The 14,967-nt window shown below is 32.8% G+C and overlaps 2 protein-coding genes across 4 annotated transcripts; both read right to left on the minus strand.

Moving 5' to 3' along the window:
* Positions 1-115: 115 nt before the first annotated feature.
* On the minus strand, positions 116-2,709 carry LOC117917284 (E3 ubiquitin-protein ligase AIRP2). 3 transcript variants are annotated; one of them, XM_034833507.1, is made up of 6 exons: positions 2,482-2,564; positions 1,832-1,928; positions 1,217-1,379; positions 980-1,046; positions 649-883; positions 116-524 (listed from the first exon to the last, which is right to left on the minus strand). In XM_034833507.1, the coding sequence occupies exons 1-6, from the start codon at positions 2,501-2,503 to the stop codon at positions 314-316; spliced, it is 795 nt and encodes a 264-aa protein (XP_034689398.1). In that variant the 5' UTR covers positions 2,504-2,564; the 3' UTR covers positions 116-313. The 3 variants fall into 3 exon arrangements, with proteins under 3 accessions (XP_034689398.1, XP_034689406.1, XP_034689414.1); XM_034833515.1 differs by having other exon boundaries at positions 1,832-1,925; positions 2,482-2,509; XM_034833523.1 differs by lacking the exon at positions 1,832-1,928 and having other exon boundaries at positions 2,482-2,709.
* Positions 2,710-3,893: 1,184 nt separating this feature from the next.
* On the minus strand, positions 3,894-9,373 carry LOC117917265 (probable LRR receptor-like serine/threonine-protein kinase At1g67720). The gene is made up of 15 exons (XM_034833491.1): positions 9,034-9,373; positions 8,272-8,806; positions 7,658-8,169; positions 7,404-7,536; positions 7,177-7,248; positions 7,017-7,085; positions 6,861-6,932; positions 6,602-6,670; positions 6,071-6,240; positions 5,726-5,979; positions 5,322-5,448; positions 5,148-5,213; positions 4,874-5,060; positions 4,646-4,778; positions 3,894-4,409 (listed from the first exon to the last, which is right to left on the minus strand). Exons 1-15 carry the CDS (start codon positions 9,101-9,103, stop codon positions 4,086-4,088), a joined length of 2,793 nt encoding a protein of 930 aa, XP_034689382.1. The 5' UTR covers positions 9,104-9,373; the 3' UTR covers positions 3,894-4,085.
* Positions 9,374-14,967: the final 5,594 nt, after the last annotated feature.

Raw genomic sequence — 14,967 nt, forward strand, 5'->3', positions numbered from 1 at the left:
AACTTGAACTTTAGAATTTTCTGTTCAGTATTTAACCTTCTTAATGTTTTGGTTTATGTATAAAAGTTATACAAGTAGCGTTTGGTCAATGAATTCTCAAGCAAGTAGACCAATGTAAACAGGAACGAAACGAAAATTTTTAATTTTATTACAATGTTGTCATATATTAAAGTTTATGAACTTCTGTGTAGGTACAAATGGGAATGGTAATGGTTGAATAACAATCTGAGAAGATTTCCTTTACCAGACTCTATTTACATTTAGGTCGGCTTTTCTTTTTTCTCTTTACACCACTCTTCTCATTTACTTCTAATCATATTAAGTATTCATAATACACTAAGAAAAGAGCATCCGGGTAGTGTTTTGGGAGCTGGTGGATATAGAGGTAGAAGCGCAATAAATCTTCCCTGCAAACTGTTTCTGTGTTGACCACATCGTCACCACAAGTGAGAACCCATAAGTCTTCTGAATTAACTCTCTTTATGCTGCCACGACAAAAGGGGCAGGACTCTGATCTTGTGTTCCTGTAATTTGGATAAAGAAGAGGAAGAGTGTAAAGAAAAATAGCAGCCTAGAATCTCATGTATGCAGTTGGAAAGTGTTAGAGACAGAATAAAGAAAATACAATCCTTGTAGTTACCAACTTACCAGTCACGGTAGCAGTTGATGCACATTGCATGACAGCAATTAGGCAAGACCATTTTGGTGCAAGGCTCCAAACAAATTCCACATTCATCTTCCCTTTTCAAATCCATATTGGAAAGCCTGCCATCTTCTTCTGTTCTTTTCTTGCCGTACGTCTCTATTTCAGGATGGCCATCTTCATCATTATCCAGCTCCATTATGTTACCATGGATACGTTGAAGAGAAGGTAATATGACAGCTGCAATTTGATTTTCATTGAAGTGAAAACACATATCAACAAATGCATACACCAGATACAAAGAAGACAATACTCATAGGTAGACAGTTTACGGACCATAGAAGTCCCTAATAGTTGCCTTCCTTCCATGTGCAGATATATTCGGCCTCCCATCTGTGTATACCTGTAGAATATAAGAACGAAACCAACAGAAAACATTCATGAGCCACCTTGTCGGAGGTCTGGTTTCATTACACAAGAAAAATGAAAGTGGCAATCTGCTAAGCCATTACTTCTGATTTCTCTGACCTTCATGTCAGAAGCAAATATCAACACCAATAAACAGGAACCAACCTTGTAAATGAGTATGTGGAAGAGATCGAGATACTTGGGGAGTAGGCACATGCATGAACAATCCATCCACTGGAGCAAAAACAAAAAGACTGGCGCCAAGGGATTGTATGCTAATTTCATTTGAAGTCGAGCACCACCCTTCCCTCTTGGAATTGCAGCAGCCCTGAAAACCGAAATCGCAAATTCGAAGAAAAATCAGTTCCAACACTTCAACTCACCAATAACAACAGTATCTCTGCCTTGCATTGATCAATTCCATCCAACATAAGCTGTAAAAAAATTAAATAAATAAAATAGGCATTTTATTTCATCTTATTTTTAACTTATTTCAGTTTACTTTTCTAATTTTACGACATTATTACAGTCAAACACCCTGCACTATAATGGAAGAGGTAACCATAGAAAATTGAATTTGTCTAGTTTTGCCGGTTTGAAATGGATCTTATTACATGCTAGCACAAGGATTTATCCACAAATTCCAATTCTGTTATCACCAGCTAGGCTACCGCAACTATACAAACCATAATATCCTCAATAGAGCCAACCAAGCATAACCCTCAAGCACACTCACAAAAAAAAAAAAAGAAAAGAGAAAGAGATTGGAATGTGTCCTACATTTGAGAAATCATTCCAAAGTACGGAAACCCAAATGGGGCTACATGTTTCCCCTCAATTTGCACAGCAGTAAAATTATGATCCACCACTGCAGCTGCTGTTGATGATGATCAAAGACCTCATAATATAAATAGGAAACCAAAGAGGACAAATCAACTGCACTACATGCTGGAATCCCAAATGGGCATTTATTATAATTCCTTGAAAACCTGAATCTGACATTACACAGCCGGTCCCAAAGAAAAAAAGCATACAAAGACAGAAACCCCAGTTAGGAAAAAACACACAAGTAGGCAGAGAATTGGGAACTCAGAAGAAAGAAAACCCAGTTGAGGGCAACGATAACAATCAGACAGAGAGAAGAGAATAGAGAAGAAGAAAGTTCATTCAGAGGACAAAAAACACAAAATCCGAGTTGAGGAAAGGAACAACTGAAACAGGCAGAGAATTGAGAATTCAGAGTAGGAAAAGTCATTTAAGAGGATAGAAAGAGAAAACCCAGTTGAGGATAACAGGCCGAGGATTGAGAATTAAGAAGAAAAAATTCACCAAGAGCACAAAAACTAGAGAGAGAGAACCCAATAGAGGAAACCAACAAAAAACAGGCAGAGAACAGAGAATTCAGAGCAAGAAACCCAAAGAAAACTCACAAAGCATTGGCATGCTGTACATCAGCCTCCAGAACCTTAATAGAATCTTGGTAAGAACACCTAGCAAGCTGATAATGCACCACCTCCATCCCTATCCTTCCTCCACAGCAGCCCTGGTTTTAAAGAACCCAATCCAAAACCAACTTTCTTGTAATCTTTTTTAGATTATGCTTTTGTGAAGGCGAGTCTTTTGGTTTTTTCCCTTGCTTCAGTTTTTGGTCAGACTAGGAATAATAAAAGAAAAAATATACAAGACAAGAGGCTTGGCTTCTTCTGAATTGAGATGCCCTGTCACATTAAATTCAAATTATTAGCTTTTGCTTTTGTGGTTGGCTTTCTTCTACCAGGCTACCAGCAGCCCCATATTTTGGGTCTTTTTTGTTATTATATTCTAGTGTATTAATCGGATAATGACCTGTACCCATATGGATACTATATAAGTCTCTGAATTATGTTATCTTTTAAGCTGGACTTTATTGTATAGATGAGTCATTTTGTTATCCTGATATGGTCCAGCTAGGCTTTTTTTTCAAGGTCCCATTTGGGGTCAGTCAGATTTGGGGGGCTAATTGCTCATTAATTGAGCCTCCCACAAGGAATAGGCTATTGGGTATTTAATACCTTTGACTAAATTTGGGTGTTTCCATTAAAATTTGCTTGGATGACAATACAAAATGAACATTCATTCGTATTAAACTTAGATTCTATGAATGCATAAATGTTGTCATGGGAGTTTCTTAACTTTTCAAAATTATACCAAAAGTATTATCTAACAAAAAGTGATCAGATATATGAAAATAGTCTTTGAACAAGTTTGATATGATCATGAATGAGGGTAAATGTTGGAAATCTGTTGATATTAACAGTACATAGAGCAATCCAATAATACATCCCCTCATCTTTTTTTTTCTTTTCTTAATATGACCTAATTTTAGTGCCATAAAAAACTTGGAGTCATAGAATGAAAAATTAGGTGTACCATTCTTTTTTGAGGAGATGATAATTAATGCTTGTATGATTAGTAATAAGAGTGAGTAGGTGATGCACTGCATTGTTTGTTGTAACAAACCCATTCACTCGAACAAAGTCATCATTGGTTTTGAAAGCTATTTTCTTTCAATTTTCACCCTTTTCTTGGTTGTTGTTGGTAGCCCAACTGAACCCTTTGAATGAGTGAAAAAGGTAAAATCTAGGCCCCTTGAATTTTCAAGAGTGGGAAGGGCCTTAAAGGCCCGTGCCTCCATCCCTTAAACAAAAGTCAATTGAGGAAGGCACTTGGTACAACAAATGGGCCATGGCTGATAGACATGAAACTCCTTTCAATGGCGGCTTAGCCTACCAAAATAAATTTTCTGGCCCTCCATGGTGGGCTAAAGAGCAAAGCTTTTTCATCAGGATGTGTTCAATGAATCTTCAACCAAAGCAAGATGGTGTGCTTTTCCTTTGTTATTTAATGTGACCACTGAAAAAAAGGAAAGAGGGCTTAGTTTATACTTACTACTCTCTGCTGTTGGCATATTAGCTACAAGCAAAACATCTATCACAAAGAGAAGTTAACAGTATTTTTCTACTTATACAAAGTAATAGATGGTGTGGGATCATGTTTATCTTGCAGAAGGGACTAAGCAATCATTTGATAAGTCAGGGCTTTCGATGTCAAGGAAGTTTGTTAGTAATGTTTTGCGCGAAGATTGTCCTTTTGAACTACCAGAACATGCTTTGTGATCACCTTCATTCCCCCTTTCAATCTTGATGGCATCTTGAATAGCTAAAATTATTTCCTGCATTTTAGGCCTGGAAGTTCCATGTTGTTCTACACATAGTATTGCAATCTCAGCAATCCTCCAAATGGACTCAATTTTGACATTTCCTAGTAGAAATGGATCCACTATACTGATCACATCTCCTTTACGAATTAATGACCTTGCCTGCAAAACCACCAAGGGGATGAAATAGTTTCATAATCTGAGAGAGGAGTTCATATTGGGTTGTCTTAGCTTATGGGTGTATTAGTATAGTAATTGTCTTTATTATCTTGGCATTGTCTTGCCCAATGATCTTGTTTGAGATTGTATGTTTACCTTATTGTTCTTTAAATTAGAGAGTGGTTCTAAGAAAAAAAGCCTTCTACAAGTTGTGAATGAGAATTGTGAAGGGTGCATACCCAATGAACAATGTTCCATTCAGCACCATAATCTTCTGGTGAAACTGGCTTTCTTCCAGAGATCAGTTCGAGCAGGACGATTCCAAAACTGTAAACATCACTCTTTTCTGTCAGCTGTTGATTTGCATAGTACCTATTGGAAATAAAAAAAAAAAAAAAAAATTGTTAGTCTTAGAACTAGATGCAGGAAACCACCATAACTTGGCACAGAACTTAAAACTGACTTACTCAGGATCAAGGTAGCCTACAGTCCCTCGTGCGACACTTGATACATGAGTTAAATCTTCTTCAGCTTGCCTTGAAAGTCCAAAATCTGATACTTTTGCCCTCATATTAATGTCTAATAGAATATTGCTTGTCTTTACATCTCTGTGAATGATACTGGGGTTGCATCCAGTGTGTAAGTATTCAAGACCTGCAGATAACTCAATTTTTGTGATTACAATATGGACGCGAACTCTAGTTTATGCATTATCAAGTAAAAAGAAGTTTCACATCAAACCTTTAGCTGCATCTTCTGCAACATAAAGACGACCAAGCCAGTCTAAACACTTCTGGTTTGTAGAATCTGCAAGCAGGTTGTGTCATATGATTTGTTAATCAGTTGTTTCCATTGCAGCTGATAAGAGAAAATGATAGAAAACAAGATTGTTAAAGTATCTGCAGAAGATCAGACCATGTATGTGATTGCGCAGGGTTCCATTGTGCATGTACTCATAAACCAGAAGATGTTGGTGTTCGTCCTCACAGTATCCAATGAGAGGAACCAAGTTCCTATGATGAATTCTTGACAAGAGGGCAACCTGCAAGTATACTACTCTGGTTACTGAATTGGAAATCATGATAATGGTCTTCCTTTATTCATATGTGCTATCATTTGAAGGTCTAATGATAGCTTTTTTGTAGTACAATGAGGATTCTTCCTGGGAAAAGCCTTCTTTCAAATGCTTTATTCAGTCAGCATAGAAGTTTGATTCACATGACAAGTAAGTTATTGAGTAGCATTTTCTACTAAATCTGAGGATCGGAAGCAGTAGAATGTTGGATTTTGCTAATTAATAACAGGGTATACGAATCTACCTCAGTTACAAACTGCTGGGTTCCATGGCTGGATGAATCAGCCATGATCTTAACTGCAATCTCTTTTCCATCTGGCATCTTCCCATAGTAGACAGGTCCAAAGCTTCCTCTGCCAATTTGCTTTGCAAAATTTTTAGTAGCTTCCTCTAGGTCAGAGAGTGAAATGTAGCAAGCTACTCCTTCATCCATTAGATTTCCACCTCTTGCAATTGAGTAAGAAGTAGAAGCCTTCGTGCTCGTACGCAAAGAACTTCCTGATGGGCACAAGAAAAATATGGAGGATACATAAAATGTCCTTGCAGAGAACATGAAAAATAACAGAAAGGGTTGGTTGCCCTACACTACCTTTGTCATTACTCTTGCTTTGCGATTCCTTTCTTCGAGTATTGCACAACAGGAATAAACTTCCTATGCAAAGAACTAAGAGAAGTGCAAGCAGTCCAACTGAAGCTCCAAGTATCAACTTAAAGTGTGTCTTGTGTGCCTCTTTGTGTAGTTTGCTATTACCTTCATAGCTGCAAGAGAATACAAGTACATCTGTCAGAAAATTCTCTGCACTACAGGATTTGGAATGCCTCTCTTTTCATCATTCTCATCAATTTATTGTTTTGTCCCAGGATTATTATGCCTGAGTAGTGCTTACTGACTAAAACTTTTCTCCTTTTAATGAAAACTCTCTCTGGAAATTCTGCAGTTTGCTTTATGTCTTATTAAGTGTACAAGGCATTGATTTCTCTCAGCCAATTTTTGCACAACTCTATTCACTTTTCCAAGTTCACATTGTAATTGCAGTCTTGGGGTTTGGATTGAGCTAGGATGAAAATTTGGAGATTTTAGCTTCATTTTCATATATGCATTGATTACAAGCATACTCACTTGAAAATTACTTTGCCGGTTAACAATGCTGGGGGTATTTCTCCACTAAGAAGGTTGTTCTGCACATGCCTGCCATGTATGGATGTCACAGTTACTGCATACTCAAAAGGTGTATCAGGAAAAGAAAACATCTCTAGTTTGGATTAGATCAGATCAAGGCAACTTCCCAAAAATTTGAAACTTGAATTTTACCAAAAAGGAAGCCTCTAACCCAATCCAATTGTCAAGCAAAAGTTAAGAAATCCAGGTTACTGCATACAGTTCTTGTAAGCTTGGCAAACTACCAAGGTAAGAAGGCAATGGACCAGTCAGTCTGTTGTTCTCTAGATGCCTGCACATTCACAAAAGATAAGCATATATCATCACTGAAGATATGGAACTTTCTTAGTGTGAACTTATGAAGTGGAGAGCTTACACAATTTTCAGACTGATAAGATTACTCATGTCTGGGATTGGCCCTGTGAGGTAATTTCCATCCAGCCACCTAAGAAAATGAAAAACTGGTACTCTAACTATGACAGACAGGAATAATTAGTATAGAAAAATAAGTCCTTGTTGAGATTAATAGCGCTTACAATTCTGTCAATCCCTCCATGTTCTTAAGCTCAGATGGAATTACACCATTCAGATTCTTTCCAGATAAAGTACTGTTCCACCAATGAAGAATCCATTTTCAGCTTAGCTCTTACAGAGATGCAGAATGATAAAATGTTGGGTGCTTTCCCAATGGAATTGTGAATAGTACTGCACTAAATTCTGAAATAAACCAGAAGAGTCACTAGTAAAGCATGGAAGGACATACATTTTTGTAATTCTCGGTGTGGTTGTTGGGCTGCAAGCCACCCATGACCAGCGAGCTGGAACACATGGATCACCTCCTTCATTCGACCAAGCACTTTCAGTAGAAATGGCGCAAAGGGCATTCAGAACAGTCACTTCCAAATGATAAAATTATTAGCAAACAGCTCATACTGGTAAAGCACATGAATAGTATGTCAAATATAGAAGGCTCATTAGGCCTAGTTGAAACCAAGCATACTGTGATCATGGACTTACCATCTCCCTTGTCTGTCTTTGAGGCAATCTGCACATATTTACTTATCTCAATTGCACTTAAGAGTGGCCCTCGCGTAGAGTCTCGGGTCTTTACAAAAGAGAATGATAGAACAAAATCCATAGTAACATTCATGTAACTAGGCTCATAAAGAGAGTAGCTCCCATTGGCATTCTCAGCAATATTTACCACTGCATTGCTATAGTCAGGCAAATAAGGTCGCTCCATTCTGAATTTCCGTGTTTCATTGACTCCCAACTCTTCAATTTCAGCAAAAAATGCATAAGCCCGAGCGTTGGCTGGGAAATCTTCCAGGTTCAACCTGTAGCTGAGCCTTCCTCTTGTGCCAACAACTGCAGTTTGCATTACTTTAACAGGTGGGTACTCCCTTGTTCTTACGTCTATCTGCTTTGATGTATTGACTCTTTCTGTGCCTGGAGCCATCCCCACAAGATAATTTTGCCTTTTCACAAGATCAGATTCCCATATTCTGTCATATGGATCATCAGGGTACCTGAGAAAAACAGAGTTATTTTCGGTACTTTAGAAAAGGGCTCCTTACATGGGGCTTTTGGATCAAACTACTGTCAAATTTGAACACCTCAAGGAATCATACCTTATGGGGTCCTCACTTGGAGCACCAAAGTTCACTCTAGCTGAAACTTTCAAGAAGAAACCATCTTCAAAATCGGTGGCATACATTGAAAGGTTGAGTGGTCTCAACTCAAGAGTAGATATGAATGGAGAACCAGTAGTAGCACAGCAGAGACAAACGTCTATGGAGCTCGAGGGTGCCCTGATGATCATTTCCTTCACATATACTCTCGCTGATTCCAAAACTGTGACAGTTGCCCACTTGGTTGCATCCAAGTAGAGCTGAAATTTCGGGTATGTGCCTTCACTTTCCAAGCTTCCATACTGAAATGTGGCCCTGACTAGGTACCTTCTTCTCTCTTCTGTTTTCAGAGTGTAACAATACTTGCTTTCTGTTGGGAAGTCTCTGCGTTGCTGATACTGAAGCCAGCCCCCATATGGATTCTCAACTTGTACTGATTTTCCATAGCTAATGACCCCAGCGTCTGAAATCCACTGCAGCCCTGTCCTTGAATCAGTGTAATTACTTGTGCCTCCACAGTCTATACTGATGAACTCTGCATATCAAATTGCTTATTCGATTAACCCGAAAAATCAGAAAATTGATCCATATAGTTAGAAGTGACATATTAGTATCATTCACCATGCTATCTGGTATACATAATCTTGTTTTTCTCTTTAGAATCTGTACTTCTATGCATATATTTATATGCTCCTGATGGTGAAAACTCGGTATGGGTAAAATCTTGTAATTCTGTAACTAAAGATCGAAGAAGAAACATACCTGTAACTTGGCAGAGAGTAGTTGTTATTAAGCATAGAAAAGAGACCAAGAAATGGTAGAATAACCCCATTGAAGAACAGGGAGAGAAACCAGAGCTTTTGAACCTAGTTTTTGTTTAGCATCTTCAAGTATTGAGAGAAAATCAAAGGCAGTTCTCAACTGGCTTAAAGTTCAGCATCTCATCCCATCTTTCTTCCACTAGCTCTTCACTTTTGCTGATGGATTTGTGAGTTTGGGCAATGTTCAATCACATTCCTGAACTATTCTTTAGGTTTTGGAATCTTCTTTTTGGAGAAAAAGATTTCGGGTTCACTTTTTCTTGCTTTGGGAAAAGCATATTGTGACAAACACACAGATCAAGCTGGAAAAAGGAGGTGAGAAAATAAGAATTTGAGGTCAGTCACTTGAAGGAAAAATACAGAGATGAAAAAGGAAATAGTAATGGTAAGATGGTAACATGTGAATGACATGAGGAAACTTCCCACACTTGGCTGAGTCTGTCCAAAAAATCTGGGTAAGTGTAAGTACAACTAAGTTATGATTGGCAAAAAGGAAAATGAGTGGTTGGGAAAAAGGAAAATGTGTGATTTTATGGGTAAAATTTCTTTTTGGTTGTGTGTGCCTTGGACATGGTGATATTTTTGTCTTTGAAAACCTAAAAATCTAGTTTCTAAGATTTAAATCACATGTCTTACTTTGAAAAGTGTGATAAATTTAGTAGTATATTATGAAGTTACCCATAAAATTAAAATCCCATCAACTATTAAGAAAATGTAATATTCATATTTTTTTAAAAGCTATTAATTGATCCAAAAATTTAAGCAAAAATAAAGTTTTTAGGCAATACAAATAGGGTTTCAAGCAAAACTAATGTATTTGAAAAAAAAAATCACAAACTAAACCTCAAACCAAAATAATTTCCAAACTAACCATTTGAGCCACTTTAGACATCCACATGGCTTGAATTTTTTTTTCTTTCATCACAAAACTATAATCAGTAATTATGGTTTTGAAAATTTTTTAAACATAAAACCGTAATTGATGACTATAGCTTTAAATTTAAACTTAAAACTGTAATCACCAACTATCATTTTAAGCTTAAATTTAAAATTATAATCATCAACTATGGTTTTGATTATTTAAAAAAAATCAAAATTATAGTTACCGACATCGGTTTTATGACATGGGTACCCACATGAATAAAACATAATATTTTGGGAATTATTTTGAAGATGAAATTATTTTGTGAAAATATTGTTTTAAAGAAATCGTCTTTGTCCAAAACTCATACAAATAAATACATATTTAATCTATGACCTTTTTTTTTAATTTTACCAAAGCCTCTCTCCTATACTAAGGCATACAAGTGCATCTTAAAAGCAGGAAAAGGTATAAAGAAATTGAAAGGGGGAATTTTTATTGTTAACCCATCTTTACTTTAGTCTTGAAATGCTTTGCTTTTTAGGTAATGACAACAAAATCTAATTCATTGTCCCTTTGGGCGACTTGTTTTCGCCCTTTAGCTTTTCAAAGGAAGAAGAATGGGTCCACTTTGTGTACATGTTTCACACTCTTCACTCCACCAAAAGGTGAGGGAGATGTAAACCTACTCTCTTTATTGCCTTTCCACTACTATTACTAAGGGCCCATTTGTCACTTCTTGTCAAAGTGTTTTCTTTCGTAATACTTCTATAAAAAGATTTTAATAGTATTTTTAGAGTGATTTTAGAAAATATTTATTATATTTTTAATATTTGAATAATAAAAAATTTTAAGTATTAAAAATATTAAAAACGTTTTTTTAAAATCATTATTAAATAAGCTCTTAATAATATATCGATAAATAGAAAAATACTTTTAATAACAGTACATTACTAAAAAAAGACATTTATTATAATAAATCAAAAATTTTATTACAAAAAATGTATATAAATATTTAATTGTTAAAAAAAATCAAAATTTATTTTTATATAAGGGAAGTTAAAAGAGGAGGTGGAGGAGAATGAGAAGGAAGGAGATAGTGAAAGGGAAATAGAGGATAGTGGGGAAGGATATTTTAGGAATTTATGAAATTTTTTGAAGTGTTTTCTGTTTTTTTTTTTTTAAAAAGAAACACCTCCCAAATACTTTTCTAAAAAACACGTCAAAGTGTTTTTCTAAATTTTCAAAAATATTTTTTAAAATATTATCAAACACCTATTTCTTTTATCTTAAAAATGTTTTTAAGTGTTTTTAAGGTTAAAAACACTTTTAAAAAGCACTGCCAAAATAGGTTCCAATTTGTTTATTTTTTTTTATAAAAAAAACCCCTTCTGAAATAATTAAAATTTCATTCCCTCAAATTTGTTTAATATTGAAGATATTATTTTTGACTTAAAAATACATTAAATTATAATTAATTTTAATTGAATATATTAAGTTTGAATTTTTTAAATTTGAATTCTTGTTTTCCATTTTTTTTTTTAGAAAAAGTGTATACCAAAATACAATATTAAATGTACATAAACTTAATTACTTAATATAACTTAATTTAAGTCATTTAAGTTTTATTGGAAAGAAGGAATATATGTATAATACGTTGGGGATCTGTACCGTGTGGGTCCAAGATGCATATTGTTGTTCGTGTCTGAAAGAGCTGGCCCACATTGATGGAATCTGTAACCAATTTTGAAAAAGGCTCTAACAGGTGGGTCCATCAGTCGTCTATGGGCTGGGCTTAATTTAGGCCCATATTTAGTTTAGGCTCTTGATTTGTAAAGACTCTTCCGCTCCAAACCCATTCCAATTATCCAATTGGAAATCGATCCTGAGGTGGGACTTCAACCGGGTCATGTTCTCTAAAATCCTCAAAATATATTAAAAATTGATAAATTATTTTTTTTTTACTTTAAATTCATTTTATTTATTTTAATTCATCAATATAAAGATTAAATAATTTAAAAATACATAAAATTTTAATTAATTTTAATTATATTTGATTTTTCTTTATATTTTTTATAATATAATTAAACATGAAAAAAATCATTTTTCTTTATATTTTTTTTCTTTTTTTAGTATTTTTCAGGAACTAAACATAATCGGGTTTTTCGGTTTTTTAAAATGAGAGGAAGACAAGAAAGGTTAGGGTTTGGGTTTGAAGAGGGAGATTAATTTCTCCTTCGGTTCAATGTCTGTGCTTTACTTGCCAACCAAACCAAGCTGAGAGTGCATGAATCCCAAAACCGGCCTAAAGCGTACTTTTCTTATATTATAATGTATGGAAAATAGAAAACATAATTAATTAATTATGAAAAAATAAATGGTCATAAATGGTATCACATGACAATATGACATAGCATCCAGAGCATTAAAATTTAGAAAAAAAGTCCATGGAATTCTAATGCAATTAATATGGGGTAGGAAATTTGGACCTATTGAAGTGGGTCCTGTTTTTAAAAATGTTGACTTAAAAAATATTGAGAATTAAAAAATGGAAAATAATTTTTTCTTGTTAAAAAGAATATTTTTTTTAATAACATCTTTTAATTTTATTTTAATGTTTTTTAGGATTTTTTTTAAATAATTATTTAGAATGATTAAAGATAAATATAATAGAGAAAAGTGGGTTTTGACTCACCAAGTTTAAAAAATATGGAAAAAATAATCTCAAAAATTTTAAATAAGTATTATTTTATCTATTTAAAAATAATTTAAAATACATGTATTTTTTTTTATAAATCAATAATTACTTTTTAAAATAACCTTTTTATTTGTCATATCAACAACACCAATTTACAAGTAGAATTTTCCTTACTTCTTTTCCTTCTAGATATGTTGTTATTATTATTATTAAAGTTGGGACTTTCTATTTTTTCTACATAAACAAATATTAATTAACAAGTAAGCTCTAACTTTCCTTCCTTTTAAATCCGTTACTTCCTTTTAGATATGTTCTTTATTATTATTATTAATATTAAAATAATAATAAAAAAAAAAAAGAGATCTAAAAAGAAGGAAAACATTGAAGGAGTCTACTTATTAATTGGTTTTTATTGATATGACATGTAAAAAGGTTATTTTAGGGAATAATTATCTCACTCGTAATAAAATGTATGTATTTTAAATTATTTTTAAATTGATGGAAATAATATTCATTTAAAAATTTTAGGTTTTTTTTTATATATTTTTTAATTAATGAGTCAATACCCACTTTTTCTAATATAGTAAATAAAAAATATTTTTATTTATTTCTTAAATATAGAAAATATGTTATGTATATTTTAAGTTTCAAACATACTTTTATTTTACAAAACATCATAAAACAACTTTCAAAAAACAATTCTCAAAAACTATTTTTAAATTTTTTTTATAAAAAGTAGTTCTTAAGTAAAGCCTAAATTTTCCTTTTTAATATGAATTCAATATAAAAAAATAAAAATCATTTACATTAAGTCTTTTTGAAGGATGAATTCAATGTAATAATACTTGAAAAGATGAATTTAATGAAAATTACTAAATTTATAAGTTCAAAAAATAAATTCAATATAAAAAAAATACTAAACTCACATATTTCTGTAAATATATAAATTTCTCTTAATTATATAAATGTATTTTAAAATTATGAGGATTTTTCGAACTTTCATTAATCAATATAATTGGAAATAAATCATTACAAATAGTATTAGAGCTAAGTTTATCAATTTTGGTGTATGAATTTCCTTGACCCTCGAAATATTGTGAAACATAGTACCCATATATGAAGAGTTTGTATTTGTATAAAGGAATTATATAAATACATTTTAAAATCATAAAATCGTAAGATTTAAAATGACCAATATTCATATTATTATTTAATAATTTTAATAGATTCCTTCAATATTAATTTATTTTTTGAAAAGAGGAGTTAAATGTTAAAATCATTTTTCTTTTAGATTGGAAAATGAATTTTATATTGGTAATAGAATCTTTCTTTGAAAAAATGAATTTGAGGCTATAGTTTTACCATGAAATTCTTAATAGTTTATAAAATAATTATAGTTTTTAATAATATTTTTAAAAAATTCCCTAGAAGTGGAGGGTACAAAATTTGGACACGTGGAGGACCTAGTGTACACATATGGGGTAGGTGTAATCCATAATAAGGCTATTATTACACACGTGTGCCCATTAATAACACACTCACACATCTCTCATTGTCAACCTCTATCCATATTAACCATACCAACGGTTGCCAACACATGTGTATCATAAATGGAGGGTCCTGATCATTCTACACTTATGTGTTTGGGAAGATGGAAAATTGTTTCCTAACTAACTTGAGGGTTGGTACAACCTGTTTATTATTGCTTTTATTTTGATAATGGTTGTGCCATCAATCATTAAACAACTAATTTTTTTTAATGATTAGATCATAATTCATAAGTATCAACCCTCATACCCCATTAATCTAATTTAGGTCTGGCTTCAATTCCATGAGAAAAAAAGAAAGGTGTTTTTCATCAAATTATTTTTAGAAAAATCAAGATTTAGTGTATGGTTAATTTGACTTTTATACAATTTTATTTTTAATTTGAAAATTTAAAAATAGAAAAAATAAAAATAACTATTTCATTTTAAAAATTATTTTGTTAAAAAATAAGCATAAATTCCCACAATTTTGAAGTTTTAGAGTTTACGTGATAGTAATTGTAGGAAGCGTTTTTAACTATTCTAACATTTGAAAGATAAAAAATTTTAAGAGAGGTTAAAAACACTTCCCATAATCATTACTAAAGACACTCTTAATCGAATTTTGTAATTATAAAAATAGGAATAAATCAATTTGGAAAATGTAAGATTTATGTTTTTGAGTTTTATTCAAATATTTAAAATTATTTTATGACATTTAAATATAATTTTTAATATTTAGAGTGCGTTTGATAGTATTTTTGTTCCAAATGTTTTTTGTAAAACTAT

This window comes from Vitis riparia, chromosome 1 (assembly GCF_004353265.1).
Source record: "Vitis riparia cultivar Riparia Gloire de Montpellier isolate 1030 chromosome 1, EGFV_Vit.rip_1.0, whole genome shotgun sequence".
Taxonomy (NCBI): domain Eukaryota; kingdom Viridiplantae; phylum Streptophyta; class Magnoliopsida; order Vitales; family Vitaceae; genus Vitis; species Vitis riparia.

Bases quoted from the DNA above. Each gene is read 5' to 3' on its own strand.
- LOC117917284 (XM_034833507.1), bottom strand. From the start codon at position 2,503: ATGTACAGCATGCCAATGCTTT. The intron at 1,380-1,831 runs GTAGGACACATT...TTCGGTTTTCAG, and splicing joins TTTGGAATGATTTCTCAAAT to GGCTGCTGCAATTCCAAGAG. The intron at 525-648 runs GTAAGTTGGTAA...TCCAAATTACAG, and splicing joins ATCAACTGCTACCGTGACTG to GAACACAAGATCAGAGTCCT.
- LOC117917265 (XM_034833491.1), bottom strand. From the start codon at position 9,103: ATGGGGTTATTCTACCATTTCTTGGTCTCTTTTCTATGCTTAATAACA. The intron at 7,537-7,657 runs GTAAGTCCATGA...ATCATTTGGAAG, and splicing joins AAAGACAGACAAGGGAGATG to TGACTGTTCTGAATGCCCTT. The intron at 5,980-6,070 runs GTAGTGTAGGGC...TGTGCCCATCAG, and splicing joins AAGCAAGAGTAATGACAAAG to GAAGTTCTTTGCGTACGAGC.